The sequence below is a fragment of the Phyllobates terribilis genome, unplaced genomic scaffold (assembly GCF_046119375.1).
Source record: "Phyllobates terribilis strain yellow unplaced genomic scaffold, ASM4611937v1 Scaffold_12__6_contigs__length_324123572, whole genome shotgun sequence".
Lineage (NCBI taxonomy): Eukaryota > Metazoa > Chordata > Amphibia > Anura > Dendrobatidae > Phyllobates > Phyllobates terribilis.
The window spans coordinates 93,374,608-93,393,573 of NW_027362772.1; the positions used below are offsets into that span (position 1 = coordinate 93,374,608).

At 42.0% G+C, this 18,966-nt stretch overlaps 1 protein-coding gene across 2 annotated transcripts in view; it reads left to right on the forward strand.

Annotated features, from left to right (window-relative positions):
* Positions 1-3,091: 3,091 nt before the first annotated feature.
* IGSF21 (immunoglobin superfamily member 21) overlaps positions 3,092-18,966 on the forward strand; it is an 895,000-nt gene continuing 879,125 nt past the window's right edge. The window contains exon 1 of one of the 2 annotated variants that reach the window (XM_073656170.1): positions 3,092-3,766. In XM_073656170.1, coding sequence (XP_073512271.1) covers positions 3,703-3,766 — 64 coding nt within the window. In that variant the 5' untranslated portion in view covers positions 3,092-3,702. The remainder of the gene's footprint in view (positions 3,767-18,966) is intronic. The other variant, XM_073656169.1, reaches the window with a different exon arrangement.

Consider the following 18,966-nt stretch of genomic DNA (forward strand, 5'->3'; position numbering starts at 1 on the left):
ATGGATAGAAGGCAGTGGGCACTCCACGATGTAGGGAGAGATTGATGGATAGGGTGGCAGTGGGCACTCCACGATGTAGGGAGAGATTGATGGATAGAAGGCAGTGGGCACTCCACGATGTAGGGAGAGATTGATGGATAGATGGCAGTGGGCACTCCATGATGTAAGGAGAGATTGATGGATAGAAGGCAGTGGGCACTCCACGATGTAAGGACAGAAGGCGGTGGGCACTCCACGATGTAGGGAGAGATTGATGGATAGATGGCAGTGGGCACTCCACGATGTAGGGACAGAAGGCAGTGGGCACTCCGTGATGTAGGGACAGATTGATGGATAGAAGGCAGTGGGCACTCCGCGATGTAAGGAGAGAAGGCAGTGGGCACTCCATGATGTAGGGAGAGATTGATGGATAGATGGCAGTGGGCACTCCATGATGTAGGGAAAGATTGATGGATAGAAGGCAGTGGGCACTCCATGATGTAGGGAGAGATTGATGGATAGAAGGCAGTGGGCACTCCATGATGTAGGGAGAGATTGATGGATAGAAGGCAGTGGGCACTCCAAGATGTAGGGAGAGATTGATGGATAGATGGCAGTGGGCACTCCATGATGTAGGGAGAGATTGATGGATAGATGGCAGTGGGCACTCCATGATGTAGGGAGAGATTGATGGATAGAAGGCAGTGGGCACTCCATGATGTAGGGAGAGATTGATGGATAGATGGCAGTGGGCACTCCATGATGTAGGGAGAGATTGATGGATAGATGGCAGTGGGCACTCCATGATGTAGGGAGAGATTGATGGATAGATGGCAGTGGGCACTCCATGATGTAGGTAGAGATTGATGGATAGAAGGCAGTGGACACTCCACGATGTAGGGAGAGATTGATGGATAGATGGCAGTGGGCACTCCACGATGTAGGGAGAGATTGATGGATAGATGGCAGTGGGCACTCCACGATGTAGGGACAGAAGGCAGTGGGCACTCCGTGATGTAGGGACAGATTGATGGATAGAAGGCAGTGGGCACTCCGCGATGTAAGGGCAGAAGGCAGTGGGCACTCCATGATGTAGGGAGAGATTGATGGATAGATGGCAGTGGGCACTCCATGATGTAGGGAGAGATTGATGGATAGAAGGCAGTGGGCACTCCGCGATGTAAGGACAGAAGGCAGTGGGCACTCCACGATGTAGGGAGAGATTGATGGATAGATGGCAGTGGGCACTCCACGATGTAGGGAGAGATTGATGGATAGAAGGCAGTGGGCACTCCATGATGTAGGGAGAGATTGATGGATAGAAGGCAGTGGGCACTCCACGATGTAAGGACAGAAGGCGGTGGGCACTCCACGATATAGTGAGAGATTGATGGATAGAAGGCAGTGGGCAATCCATGATGTAAGGACAGAAGGCAGGGGCACTGCATGATGTAGGGAGAGATTGATGGATAGATGGCAGTGGGCACTCCATGATGTAAGGACAGAAGGCAGGGGCACTGCATGATGTATGGACAGAAGGCAGTGGGCACTCCACGATGTAGGGAGAGATTGATGGATAGATGGCAGTGGGCACTCCATGATATAGGGACAGAAGGCAGTGGGCACTCCATGATGTAGGGAGAGATTGATGGATAGATGGCAGAGGGCACTCCATGATGTAGGGACAAAAGGCAGTGGGCACTCCACGATGTAGGGAGAGATTGATGGATAGAAGGCAGTGGGCACTCCATGATGTAGGGAGAGATTGATGGATAGAAGGCAGTGGGCACTCCATGATGTAGGGAGAGATTGATGGATAGAAGGTAGTGGGTACTCCATGATATAGGGACAGAAGGCAGTGGGCACTCCATGATGTAGAGAGAGATTGATGGATAGATGGCAGTGGGCACTCCATGATATAGGGACAGAAGGCAGTGGGCACTCCATGATGTAGGGAGAGATTGATGGATAGAAGTCAGTGGGCACTCCACGATGTAAGGACAGAAGGCAGTGGGCACTCCACGATGTAGGGAGAGATTGATGGATAGATGGCAGTGGGCACTCCATGATATAGGGACAGAAGGCAGTGGGCACTCCATGATGTAGGGAGAGATTGATGGATAGATGGCAGTGGGCAGTCCATGATATAGGGACAAAAGGCAGTGGGCACTCCATGATGTAGGGAGAGATTGATGGATAGATGGCAGTGGGCACTCCATGATATAGGGACAGAAGGCAGTGGGCACTCCATGATGTAGGGAGAGATTGATGGATAGAAGGCAGTGGGCACTCCACGATGTAGGGACAGATTGATGGATAGAAGGCAGTGGGCACTCCATGATGTAGGGAGAGATTGATGGATAGATGGCAGAGGGCACTCCATGATGTAGGGACAGATTGATGGATAGATGGCAGTGGGCACTACATGATGTAGGGAGAGATTGATGGATAGAAGGCAGTGGGCACTCCACGATGTAGGGACAGATTGATGGATAGAAGGTAGTGGGCACTCCATGATGTAGGGACAGATTGATGGATAGATGGCAGTGGGCACTCCATGATGTAGGGAGAGATTGATGGATAGATGGCAGTGGGCACTCCATGATGTAGGGAGAGATTGATGGATAGAAGGCAGTGGGCACTCCATGATGTAGGGAGAGATTGATGGATAGATGGCAGTGGGCCCTTCAAGATGTAGGGAGAGATTGATGGATAGAAGGCAGTGGGCACTCCACGATGTAGGGACAGATTGATGGATAGATGGCAGTGGGCACTCCACGATGTAGGGACAGATTGATGGATAGAAGGCAGTGGGCACTCCATGATGTAGGGAGAGATTGATGGATAGATGGCAGTGGGCACTCCACGATGTAGGGACAGATTGATGGATAGAAGGCAGTGGGCACTCCATGATGTAGGGACAGATTGATGGATAGAAGGCAGTGGGCACTCCATGATGTAGGGAGAGATTGATGGATAGATGGCAGTGGGCACTCCACGATGTAGGGACAGATTGATGGATAGAAGGCAGTGGGCACTCTGAGAAGTCATAGGGGTTGGGTGATGGAGCCAGGAGACTGTACAGGGATGAGGAGTGGGCACTCCATGGAAAGGACTGGGTGACTAATATCTAGGGCTGAGCACTCCATGAGACGCCAGAGATCAGCCAGTACTCCATAAGACCGTAGAGGGACGACGTGTAGCGGACGCTCCATGAGACAGTCTGTGAGTGACGGATAGCAGGGGGTGAGCACTCCATGAGACGGCAGAGATCAGAAGAGGCAGTGGCCGCTCCGTGAGACCGGGCTGGGAGTCCATGAGACGGCGGAGACACGAGCGGCGGGACCGAGCTCTGCATGAGGCGGAGGCTGAATGACGGATATAGGGCACTGCGCGCCCCATAAGATGGCAGAGGGGCTGGGTGATGGAGACAGGGGAGTGGGCACTCCGTGAGCCGGGCTGGTTGGGGAGGGGATGGAGGAGGAGGAGGAGGAGGGAGCCAGTCAGCGGCTGGAGGAGCAGTTGATGCCAGGCTGTGGCTGCTGCAGGCGGTGAGGACGGAGCCGCGGAGCTCAGGCTCATACACCCGGCACCGCCGCCGCCGCTCTTCTCACCCGGCGGGTGGGGGCTTCTTCCAAGGAATGCGCCCGCAACAACGCAGGGCTCCGGGGATGCCCGGTCTGCACGCAGGCGTGTGAAGCAGATGGAGGTACCGGGGTCGGTATGGGAGTGATGAGCTGCCCCGGGCTCAGCGCCCTGCTGCTGCCTCTTTTGCACCTGGCACTTGGTAAGTACCTACCACCCCCCACAGGGGGCGCTATGTGCACCCGCCGCTTACTAACTGCTGGAAATGGTGACCCCAAACAACGCCCGAATATTCCCTGCGACCCCCAATTGTCTGCACCCCTAGATCGTGTGTGATCCTGGATGGGAGGGCAGCCATGGTTGTGTGGAGAACCACTACATGCCTGCACCCCTATATATTTATATGCACCCCTATATATTTATATGCACCCCTATATATTTACATGCACCCCTGTATAGCTATTTGCACACTTGTAAGCCTGACCTATCTGTTCATGTGCACCCCTATATAGCTATCCGCACCCCTGTATATCTATATGCACCCCCTACATGCTTGTACTCCTGAGTCTGCGTGCACTATTTAATGCCTGTACATCTGTGTGCTCCCCTATACTCCTGTACTCCAGTATATCTGTGCCCCCTATACGCCTGTACTCCAGTATATCTGTGCCCCCTATACGCCTGTACTCCAGTATATCTGTGCCCCCTATACGCCTGTACTCCAGTATATCTGTGCCCCCTATACGCCTGTACTCCAGTATATCTGTGCCCCCTATACGCCTGTACTCCAGTATATCTGTGCCCCCTATACGCCTGTACTCCAGTATATCTGTGCCCCCTATACGCCTGTACTCCAGTATATCTGTGCCCCCTATACTCCTGTACTCCAGTATATCTGTGCCCCCTATACGCCTGTACTCCAGTATATCTGTGCCCCCTGTACTCCAGTATATCTGTGCCCCCTATACACCTGTACTCCAGTATATCTGTGCCCCCTATACACCTGTACTCCAGTATATCTGTGCCCCCTATACTCCTGTACTCCAGTATATCTGCGCCCCCTATAGGCCTGTACTCCAGTATATCTGTGCCCCCTATACACCTGTACTCCAGTATATCTGTGCCCCCTATACTCCTGTACTCCAGTATATCTGCGCCCCCTATAGGCCTGTACTCCAGTATATCTGTGCCCCCTATACGCCTGTACTCCAGTATATCTGTGCCCCCTATACGCCTGTACTCCAGTATATCTGTGCCCCCTATACGCCTGTACTCCAGTATATCTGTGCCCCCTATACTCCTGTACTCCAGTATGTCTGTGCCCCCTATACACCTGTACTCCAGTATATCTGTGCCCCCTATACTCCTGTACTCCAGTATATCTGTGCCCCCTATAGGCCTGTACTCCAGTATATCTGTGCCCCCTATACGCCTGTACTCCAGTATATCTGTGCCCCCTATACGCCTGTACTCCAGTATATCTGTGCCCCCTATACGCCTGTACTCCAGTATATCTGTGCCCCCTATACGCCTGTACTCCAGTATATCTGTGCCCCCTATACACCTGTACTCCAGTATATCTGTGCCCCATATACTCCTGTACTCCAGTATATCTGTGCCCCCTATAGGCCTGTACTCCAGTATATCTGTGCCCCCTATACGCCTGTACTCCAGTATATCTGTGCCCCCTATACGCCTGTACTCCAGTATATCTGTGCCCCCTATACGCCTGTACTCCAGTATATCTGTGCCCCCTATACGCCTGTACTCCAGTATATCTGTGCCCCCTATACGCCTGTACTCCAGTATATCTGTGCCCCCTATACTCCTGTACTCCAGTATATCTGTGCCCCCTATACGCCTGTACTCCAGTATATCTGTGCCCCCTGTACGCCTGTACTCCAGTATATCTGTGCCCCCTATACACCTGTACTCCAGTATATCTGTGCCCCCTATACACCTGTACTCCAGTATATCTGTGCCCCCTATACGCCTGTACTCCAGTATATCTGTGCCCCCTATACGCCTGTACTCCAGTATATCTGTGCCCCCTATACGCCTGTACTCCAGTATATCTGTGCCCCCTATACGCCTGTACTCCAGTATATCTGTGCCCCCTATACGCCTGTACTCCAGTATATCTGTGCCCCCTATACACCTGTACTCCAGTATATCTGTGCCCCCTATACTCCTGTACTCCAGTATATCTGTGCCCCCTATACACCTGTACTCCAGTATATCTGTGCCCCCTATACGCCTGTACTCCAGTATATCTGTGCCCCCTATAGGCCTGTACTCCAGTATATCTGTGCCCCCTATACGCCTGTACTCCAGTATATCTGTGCCCCCTATACGCCTGTACTCCAGTATATCTGTGCCCCCTATACGCCTGTACTCCAGTATATCTGTGCCCCCTATACGCCTGTACTCCAGTATATCTGTGCCCCCTATACGCCTGTACTCCAGTATATCTGTGCCCCCTATACACCTGTACTCCAGTATATCTGTGCCCCCTATACGCCTGTACTCCAGTATATCTGTGCCCCCTATACGCCTGTACTCCAGTATATCTGTGCCCCCTATACTCCTGTACTCCAGTATATCTGTGCCCCCTATACGCCTGTACTCCAGTATATCTGTGCCCCCTATACGCCTGTACTCCAGTATATCTGTGCCCCCTATACGCCTGTACTCCAGTATATCTGTGCCCCCTATACACCTATCCTATATTCTTCTGCCTTCTCTACGCTCCCTGGATATGGATGTGATGATGAGGAGCAGAGCTCTTCCTCTTCTCTCCATGGCTCGGTCTCTTCTCCCGGGATCATCTCTGTGTTAGATCCTCTCCTCTGTAGATCTTCCTCCTATTATCTCTGGTGTCCGTCCTTAGGGGTCTGCTCCTCACTGCTTTATATTGGGGGATGTCATCTAATAATCGATATGTGATATCTGCAGAGTTGTTTCGTCCATGCACAGTGTATGATGGGCGGCATTACTAGTGCTGTACACCGACCCTGTATATGATGTGGATATACAGCCTCCCTGTATGATGGACGGCATTACTAGTGCTGTACGCCGACCCTGTATATGATGTGGATATACAGCCTCCCTGTATGATGGACGGCATTACTAGTGCTGTACACCGACCCTGTATATGATGTGGATATACAGTCTCCCTGTATGATGGACGGCATTACTAGTGCTGTACACCGACCCTGTATATGATGTGGATATACAGCCTCCCTGTATGATGAACGGCATTACTAGTGCTGTACACCGACCCTGTATATGATGTGGATATACAGCCTCCCTGTATGATGGGCGGCATTACTAGTGCTGTACACCTACCCTGTATATGATGTGGATATACAGCCTCCCTGTATGATGGGCGGCATTACTAGTGCTGTACGCCGACCCTGTATATGATGTGGATATACAGCCTCCCTATATGATGGACGGCATTACTAGTGCTGTACACCGACCCTGTATATGATGTGGATATACAGTCTCCCTGTATGATGGACGGCATTACTAGTGCTGTACACCGACCCTGTATATGATGTGGATATACAGCCTCCCTGTATGATGAACGGCATTACTAGTGCTGTACACCTACCCTGTATATGATGTGGATATACAGCCTCCCTGTATGATGGGCGGCATTACTAGTGCTGTACACCGACCCTGTATATGATGTGGATATACAGCCTCCCTGTATGATGAACGGCATTACTAGTGCTGTACACCTACCCTGTATATGATGTGGATATACAGCCTCCCTATATGATGGACGGCATTACTAGTGCTGTACACCGACCTTGTATATGATGTGGATATACAGCCTCCCTGTATGATGAACGGCATTACTAGTGCTGTACACCGACCCTGTATATGATGTGGATATACAGCCTCCCTGTATGATGGGCGGCATTACTAGTGCTGTACACCGACCCTGTATATGATGTGGATATACAGCCTCCCTGTATGATGGGCGGCATTACTAGTGCTGTACACCGACCTTGTATATGATGTGGATATACAGCCTCCCTGTATGATGGGCGGCATTACTAGTGCTGTACACCGACCCTGTATATGATGTGGATATACAGCCTCCCTGTATGATGGACGGCATTACTAGTGCTGTACACCGACCCTGTATATGATGTGGATATACAGCCTCCCTGTATGATGGACGGCATTACTAGTGCTGTACACCGACCCTGTATATGATGTGGATATACAGCCTCCCTGTATGATGGGCGGCATTACTAGTGCTGTACACCGACCTTGTATATGATGTGGATATACAGCCTCCCTGTATGATGAACGGCATTACTAGTGCTGTACACCGACCCTGTATATGATGTGGATATACAGCCTCCCTGTATGATGGACGGCATTACTAGTGCTGTACACCGACCTTGTATATGATGTGGATATACAGCCTCCCTGTATGATGAACGGCATTACTAGTGCTGTACACCGACCCTGTATATGATGTGGATATACAGCCTCCCTGTATGATGGGCGGCATTACTAGTGCTGTACACCGACCCTGTATATGATGTGTGTGTATATATATATATATAGCCTCCCTGTATGATGGGCGGCATTACTAGTGCTGTACGCCGACCCTGTATATGATGTGGATATACAGCCTCCCTGTATGATGGGCGGCATTACTAGTGCTGTACACCGACCCTGTATATGATGTGGATATACAGCCTCCCTGTATGATGGACGGCATTACTAGTGCTGTACACCGACCCTGTATATGATGTGTGTGTATATATATATATATAGCCTCCCTGTATGATGGGCGGCATTACTAGTGCTGTACGCCGACCTTGTATATGATGCCGATATACTGATACGTTTGCTCCTGTGCCTCTTCTATGCTGGTGAACCTCCCTGTATCCTCTTCTGTATACCGGCTGTGCTGCCCCTGTGGGATCACAGCTCGGAGGGTCTTTCCTTGTGCTCCCAGCTCGGGGGACGCTGGGGGGAGATATCGTGCTGTGTCCCATCCATGTCTGTGTCCTGTTACAGATGAAGATCCAGGAGCCGCTGTATAATCGATCCCTCGTTACACCATCGTCACCTTCCCTCGTTACACCATCATCACCTTCCCATACAATGCCTGGACGGGGTCTCCATACTGGCCGGAGTGTGGACCCCTCAGGACTGCGGCCTCGCGCTGGCCCATCAGATCTGCACAGCGCTGGTGGAGGGGGCTCGGGATTCTCCATCATGAGGGGCAATGTGTCCTGTAAATAATAATAATAATAATAATGTGTCTACGATCTCGCTGTCCTGATGCTGACAGTGCAGGGAAAGTGTTTCTCAAGATGGAAATGCGTGAAGGTTCGCTATCATGATATTATAGTGTGTATATAGGTGATCTATCATGATATTATAGTGTGTATATAGGGGATCTATCATGATATTATAGTGTGTATATAGGGGATCTATCGTGATATTATAGTGTGTATATAGGGGATCTATCGTGATATTATAGTGTGTGTATATAAGGGCTCTATCGTGATATTATAGTGTGTATATAGGGGATCTATCGTGATATTATAGTGTGTGTGTATATAGGGGATCTATCGTGATATTATAGTGTGTATATAGGGGATCTATCGTGATATAGTGTGTATATAGGGGATCTATCGTGATATTATAGTGTGTATATAGGGGATCTATCGTGATATTATAGTGTGTATATAGGGGATCTATCATGATATTATAGTGTGTATATAGGGGATCTATCGTGATATTATAGTGTGTATATAGGAGATCTATCGTGATATTATAGTGTGTATATAGGGGATCTATCATGATATTATAGTGTGTATATAGGGGATCTATCATGATATTATAGTGTGTATATAGGGGATCTATCGTGATATTATAGTGTGTATATAGGGGATCTATCGTGATATTATAGTGTGTGTATATAGGGGATCTATCGTGATATTATAGTGTGTGTATATAAGGGCTCTATCGTGATATTATAGTGTGTATATAGGGGATCTATCGTGATATTATAGTGTGTGTGTATATAGGGGATCTATCGTGATATTATAGTGTGTATATAGGGGATCTATCGTGATATAGTGTGTATATAGGGGATCTATCGTGATATTATAGTGTGTGTATAGGGGATCTATCGTGATATTATAGTGTGTGTATATAGGGGATCTATCGTGATATTATAGTGTGTATATAGGGGATCTATCGTGATACAGTGTGTATATAGGGGATCTATCGTGATATAGTGTGTATATAGGGGATCTATCGTGATATTATAGTGTGTGTGTATATACGGGATCTATCGTGATATTATAGTGTGTATATAGGGGATCTATCGTGATATAGTGTGTATATAGGGGATCTATCATGATATTATAGTGTGTGTATAGGGGATCTATCGTGATATTATAGTGTGTATATAGGGGATCTATCGTGATATTATAGTGTGTGTATATAGGGGATCTATCGTGATATTATAGTGTGTATATAGGGGATCTATCGTGATATTATAGTGTGTATATAGGGGATCTATCGTGATATTATAGTGTGTATATAGGGGATCTATCGTGATATTATAGTGTGTATATAGGGGATCTATCGTGATATTATAGTGTGTATATAGGGGATCTATCGTGATATTATAGTGTGTATATAGGGGATCTATCGTGATATTATAGTGTGTATACAGGGGATCTATCGTGATATTATAGTGTGTATATAGGGGATCTATCGTGATATTATAGTGTGTGTATATAGGGGATCTATCATGATATTATAGTGTGTATATAGGGGATCTATCATGATATTATAGTGTGTATATAGGGGATCTATCATGATATTATAGTGTGTATATAGGGGATCTATCGTGATATTATAGTGTGTGTATATAGGGGCTCTATCGTGATATTATAGTGTGTATATAGGGGATCTATCGTGATATTATAGTGTGTATACAGGGGATCTATCGTGATATAGTGTGTATATAGGGGATCTATCGTGATATTATAGTGTGTGTATATAGGGGCTCTATCGTGATATTATAGTGTGTATATAGGGGATCTATCGTGATATTATAGTGTGTGTGTATATAGGGGATCTGTCGTGATATTATAGTGTGTATATAGGGGATCTATCGTGATATAGTGTGTATATAGGGGATCTATCGTGATATTATAGTGTGTGTATAGGGGATCTATCGTGATATTATAGTGTGTGTATATAGGGGATCTATCGTGATATTATAGTGTGTATATAGGGGATCTATCGTGATATTATAGTGTGTATATAGGGGATCTATCGTGATATTATAGTGTGTGTGTATATACGGGATCTATCGTGATATTATAGTGTGTATATAGGGGATCTATCGTGATATAGTGTGTATATAGGGGATCTATCATGATATTATAGTGTGTGTATAGGGGATCTATCGTGATATTATAGTGTGTATATAGGGGATCTATCGTGATATTATAGTGTGTGTGTATATAGGGGATCTATCGTGATATTATAGTGTGTGTATAGGGGATCTATCGTGATATAGTGTGTATATAGGGGATCTATCGTGATATTATAGTGTGTATATAGGGGATCTATCATGATATTATAGTGTGTATATAGGGGATCTATCATGATATTATAGTGTGTATATAGGGGATCTATCGTGATATTATAGTGTGTGTATATAGGGGATCTATCGTGATATTATAGTGTGTGTATATAGGGGATCTATCGTGATATTATAGTGTGTATATAGGGGATCTATCGTGATATTATAGTGTGTGTATATAGGGGATCTATCGTGATATTATAGTGTGTATATAGGAGATCTATCGTGATATTATAGTGTGTATATAGGGGATCTATCATGATATTATAGTGTGTATATAGGGGATCTATCATGATATTATAGTGTGTATATAGGGGATCTATCATGATATTATAGTGTGTATATAGGGGATCTATCGTGATATTATAGTGTGTATATAGGGGATCTATCGTGATATTATAGTGTGTATACAGGGGATCTATCGTGATATAGTGTGTATATAGGGGATCTATCGTGATATTATAGTGTGTGTATATAGGGGCTCTATCGTGATATTATAGTGTGTATATAGGGGATCTATCGTGATATTATAGTGTGTATACAGGGGATCTATCGTGATATTATAGTGTGTATATAGGGGATCTATCGTGATATTATAGTGTGTGTGTATATAGGGGATCTATCGTGATATTATAGTGTGTATATAGGGGATCTATCGTGATATTATAGTGTGTATATAGGGGATCTATCGTGATATTATAGTGTGTATATAGGGGATCTATCGTGATATTATAGTGTGTATATAGGGGATCTATCGTGATATTATAGTGTGTATATAGGGGATCTATCGTGATATTATAGTGTGTATATAGGGGATCTATCGTGATATTATAGTGTGTATATAGGGGATCTATCGTGATATTATAGTGTGTATATAGGGGATCTATCGTGATATTATAGTGTGTATATAGGGGATCTATCGTGATATTATAGTGTGTATATAGGGGATCTATCGTGATATTATAGTGTGTATATAGGGGATCTATCGTGATATTATAGTGTGTATACAGGGGATCTATCGTGATATTATAGTGTGTATATAGGGGATCTACCGTGATATTATAGTGTGTATATAGGGGATCTATCATGATATTATAGTGTGTATATAGGGGATCTATCATGATATTATAGTGTGTATATAGGGGATCTATCATGATATAGTGTGTATATAGGGGATCTATCGTGATATTATAGTGTGTGTATATAGGGGATCTATCGTGATATTATAGTGTGTGTATATAGGGGATCTATCGTGATATTATAGTGTGTATATAGGGGATCTATCGTGATATTATAGTGTGTGTATATAGGGGATCTATCGTGATATTATAGTGTGTATATAGGAGATCTATCGTGATATTATAGTGTGTATATAGGGGATCTATCATGATATTATAGTGTGTATATAGGGGATCTATCATGATATTATAGTGTGTATATAGGGGATCTATCGTGATATTATAGTGTGTATATAGGGGATCTATCGTGATATTATAGTGTGTGTATATAGGGGATCTATCGTGATATTATAGTGTGTGTATATAGGGGCTCTATCGTGATATTATAGTGTGTATATAGGGGATCTATCGTGATATTATAGTGTGTATATAGGGGATCTATCGTGATATTATAGTGTGTGTGTATATAGGGGATCTATCGTGATATTATAGTGTGTATATAGGGGATCTATCGTGATATAGTGTGTATATAGGGGATCTATCGTGATATTATAGTGTGTGTATAGGGGATCTATCGTGATATTATAGTGTGTGTATATAGGGGATCTATCGTGATATTATAGTGTGTATATAGGGGATCTATCGTGATATAGTGTGTATATAGGGGATCTATCGTGATATTATAGTGTGTGTGTATATACGGGATCTATCGTGATATTATAGTGTGTATATAGGGGATCTATCGTGATATAGTGTGTATATAGGGGATCTATCATGATATTATAGTGTGTGTATAGGGGATCTATCGTGATATTATAGTGTGTATATAGGGGATCTATCGTGATATTATAGTGTGTATATAGGGGATCTATCGTGATATTATAGTGTGTGTATATAGGGGATCTATCGTGATATTATAGTGTGTATATAGGGGATCTATCGTGATATTATAGTGTGTATATAGGGGATCTATCGTGATATTATAGTGTGTATATAGGGGATCTATCGTGATATTATAGTGTGTATATAGGGGATCTATCGTGATATTATAGTGTGTATATAGGGGATCTATCGTGATATTATAGTGTGTATATAGGGGATCTATCATGATATTATAGTGTGTGTATATAGGGGATCTATCATGATATTATAGTGTGTGTATATAGGGGATCTATCATGATATTATAGTGTGTGTATATAGGGGATCTATCATGATATTATAGTGTGTGTATATAGGGGATCTATCATGATATTATAGTGTGTGTGTATATAGGGGATCTATCGTGATATTATAGTGTGTGTGTATATAGGGGATCTATCGTGATATTATAGTGTGTATATAGGGGATCTATCGTGATATTATAGTGTGTATATAGGGGATCTATCGTGATATTATAGTGTGTATATAGGGGATCTATCGTGATATTATAGTGTGTATATAGGGGATCTATCGTGATATTATAGTGTGTATATAGGGGATCTATCGTGATATTATAGTGTGTATATAGGGGATCTATCTTGATATTATAGTGTGTATATAGGGGATCTATCGTGATATTATAGTGTGTATATAGGGGATCTATCGTGATATTATAGTGTGTATACAGGGGATCTATCGTGATATTATAGTGTGTATATAGGGGATCTATCGTGATATTATAGTGTGTATATAGGGGATCTATCATGATATTATAGTGTGTATATAGGGGATCTATCATGATATTATAGTGTGTATATAGGGGATCTATCATGATATAGTGTGTATATAGGGGATCTATCGTGATATTATAGTGTGTGTATATAGGGGATCTATCGTGATATTATAGTGTGTGTATATAGGGGATCTATCGTGATATTATAGTGTGTATATAGGGGATCTATCGTGATATTATAGTGTGTGTATATAGGGGATCTATCGTGATATTATAGTGTGTATACAGGGGATCTATCGTGATATTATAGTGTGTATACAGGGGATCTATCGTGATATTATAGTGTGTATATAGGGGATCTATCGTGATATTATAGTGTGTATATAGGGGATCTATCATGATATTATAGTGTGTATATAGGGGATCTATCATGATATTATAGTGTGTATATAGGGGATCTATCATGATATAGTGTGTATATAGGGGATCTATCGTGATATTATAGTGTGTGTATATAGGGGATCTATCGTGATATTATAGTGTGTGTATATAGGGGATCTATCGTGATATTATAGTGTGTATATAGGGGATCTATCGTGATATTATAGTGTGTGTATATAGGGGATCTATCGTGATATTATAGTGTGTATATAGGAGATCTATCGTGATATTATAGTGTGTATATAGGGGATCTATCATGATATTATAGTGTGTATATAGGGGATCTATCATGATATTATAGTGTGTATATAGGGGATCTATCGTGATATTATAGTGTGTATATAGGGGATCTATCGTGATATTATAGTGTGTATATAGGGGATCTATCGTGATATTATAGTGTGTATACAGGGGATCTATCGTGATATAGTGTGTATATAGGGGATCTATCGTGATATTATAGTGTGTGTATATAGGGGCTCTATCGTGATATTATAGTGTGTATATAGGGGATCTATCGTGATATTATAGTGTGTATACAGGGGATCTATTGTGATATAGTGTGTATATAGGGGATCTATCGTGATATTATAGTGTGTGTATATAGGGGCTCTATCGTGATATTATAGTGTGTATATAGGGGATCTATCGTGATATTATAGTGTGTGTGTATATAGGGGATCTATCGTGATATTATAGTGTGTGTATATAGGGGATCTATCGTGATATTATAGTGTGTATATAGGGGATCTATCGTGATATTATAGTGTGTATATAGGGGATCTATCGTGATATTATAGTGTGTGTGTATATACGGGATCTATCGTGATATTATAGTGTGTATATAGGGGATCTATTGTGATATAGTGTGTATATAGGGGATCTATCATGATATTATAGTGTGTGTATAGGGGATCTATCGTGATATTATAGTGTGTATATAGGGGATCTATCGTGATATTATAGTGTGTGTATATAGGGGATCTATCGTGATATTATAGTGTGTGTATAGGGGATCTATCGTGATATAGTGTGTATATAGGGGATCTATCGTGATATTATAGTGTGTATATAGGGGATCTATCGTGATATTATAGTGTGTATATAGGGGATCTATCGTGATATTATAGTGTGTATATAGGGGATCTATCGTGATATTATAGTGTGTGTATATAGGGGATCTATCGTGATATTATAGTGTGTGTATATAGGGGATCTATCGTGATATTATAGTGTGTATATAGGGGATCTATCGTGATATTATAGTGTGTGTATATAGGGGATCTATCGTGATATTATAGTGTGTATATAGGAGATCTATCGTGATATTATAGTGTGTATATAGGGGATCTATCGTGATATTATAGTGTGTATATAGGGGATCTATCGTGATATTATAGTGTGTATATAGGGGATCTATCGTGATATTATAGTGTGTATATAGGGGATCTATCGTGATATTATAGTGTGTATACAGGGGATCTATCGTGATATAGTGTGTATATAGGGGATCTATCGTGATATTATAGTGTGTGTATATAGGGGCTCTATCGTGATATTATAGTGTGTATATAGGGGATCTATCGTGATATTATAGTGTGTATACAGGGGATCTATCGTGATATTATAGTGTGTATATAGGGGATCTATCGTGATATTATAGTGTGTGTGTATATAGGGGATCTATCGTGATATTATAGTGTGTATATAGGGGATCTATCGTGATATTATAGTGTGTATATAGGGGATCTATCGTGATATTATAGTGTGTATATAGGGGATCTATCGTGATATTATAGTGTGTATATAGGGGATCTATCGTGATATTATAGTGTGTGTGTATATAGGGGATCTATCGTGATATTATAGTGTGTATATAGGGGATCTATCGTGATATTATAGTGTGTATATAGGGGATCTATCGTGATATTATAGTGTGTATATAGGGGATCTATCGTGATATTATAGTGTGTATATAGGGGATCTATCGTGATATTATAGTGTGTATATAGGGGATCTATCGTGATATTATAGTGTGTATATAGGGGATCTATCGTGATATTATAGTGTGTATATAGGGGATCTATCGTGATATTATAGTGTGTATATAGGGGATCTATCGTGATATTATAGTGTGTATATAGGGGATCTATCGTGATATTATAGTGTGTATATAGGGGATCTATCGTGATATTATAGTGTGTATATAGGGGATCTATCGTGATATTATAGTGTGTATATAGGGGATCTATCGTGATATTATAGTGTGTATATAGGGGATCTATCATGATATTATAGTGTGTATATAGGGGATCTATCATGATATTATAGTGTGTATATAGGGGATCTATCATGATATAGTGTGTATATAGGGGATCTATCGTGATATTATAGTGTGTGTATATAGGGGATCTATCGTGATATTATAGTGTGTGTATATAGGGGATCTATCGTGATATTATAGTGTGTATATAGGGGATCTATCGTGATATTATAGTGTGTGTATATAGGGGATCTATCGTGATATTATAGTGTGTATATAGGAGATCTATCGTGATATTATAGTGTGTATATAGGGGATCTATCATGATATTATAGTGTGTATATAGGGGATCTATCATGATATTATAGTGTGTATATAGGGGATCTATCGTGATATTATAGTGTGTATATAGGGGATCTATCGTGATATTATAGTGTGTGTGTATATAGGGGATCTATCGTGATATTATAGTGTGTATATAGGGGATCTATCGTGATATAGTGTGTATATAGGGGATCTATCGTGATATTATAGTGTGTGTGTATAGGGGATCTATCGTGATATTATAGTGTGTGTATATAGGGGATCTATCGTGATATTATAGTGTGTATATAGGGGATCTATCGTGATATAGTGTGTATATAGGGGATCTATCGTGATATTATAGTGTGTGTATATACGGGATCTATCGTGATATTATAGTGTGTATATAGGGGATCTATCGTGATATAGTGTGTATATAGGGGATCTATCATGATATAGTGTGTGTATAGGGGATCTATCGTGATATTATAGTGTGTATATAGGGGATCTATCGTGATATAGTGTGTATATAGGGGATCTATCGTGATATTATAGTGTGTGTATATAGGGGATCTATCGTGATATTATAGTGTGTATATAGGGGATCTATCGTGATATTATAGTGTGTATATAGGGGATCTATCATGATATTATAGTGTGTATATAGGGGATCTATCGTGATATTATAGTGTGTATATAGGGGATCTATCGTGATATTATAGTGTGTATATAGGGGATCTATCATGATATTATAGTGTGTGTATATAGGGGATCTATCATGATATTATAGTGTGTGTATATAGGGGATCTATCATGATATTATAGTGTGTGTATATAGGGGATCTATCATGATATTATAGTGTGTGTATATAGGGGATCTATCATGATATTATAGTGTGTGTATATAGGGGATCTATCGTGATATTATAGTGTGTGTGTATATAGGGGATCTATCGTGATATTATAGTGTGTGTGTATATAGGGGATCTATCGTGATATTATAGTGTGTATATAGGGGATCTATCGTGATATTATAGTGTGTATATAGGGGATCTATCGTGATATTATAGTGTGTATATAGGGGATCTATCGTGATATTATAGTGTGTATATAGGGGATCTATCGTGATATTATAGTGTGTATATAGGGGATCTATCGTGATATTATAGTGTGTATATAGGGGATCTATCGTGATATTATAGTGTGTATATAGGGGATCTATCGTGATATTATAGTGTGTATATAGGGGATCTATCGTGATATTATAGTGTGTATATAGGGGATCTATCGTGATATTATAGTGTGTATACAGGGGATCTATCGTGATATTATAGTGTGTATATAGGGGATCTATCGTGATATTATAGTGTGTATATAGGGGATCTATCGTGATATTATAGTGTGTATATAGGGGATCTATCATGATATTATAGTGTGTATATAGGGGATCTATCATGATATAGTGTGTATATAGGGGATCTATCGTGATATTATAGTGTGTGTATATAGGGGATCTATCGTGATATTATAGTGTGTGTATATAGGGGATCTATCGTGATATTATAGTGTGTATATAGGGGATCTATCGTGATATTATAGTGTGTGTATATAGGGGATCTATCGTGATATTATAGTGTGTATATAGGAGATCTATCGTGATATTATAGTGTGTATATAGGGGATCTATCATGATATTATAGTGTGTATATAGGGGATCTATCATGATATTATAATGTGTATATAGGGGATCTATCGTGATATTATAGTGTGTATATAGGGGATCTATCGTGATATTATAGTGTGTGTATATAGGGGATCTATCGTGATATAGTGTGTATATAGGGGATCTATCGTGATATTATAGTGTGTGTATAGGGGATCTATCGTGATATTATAGTGTGTATATAGGGGATCTATCGT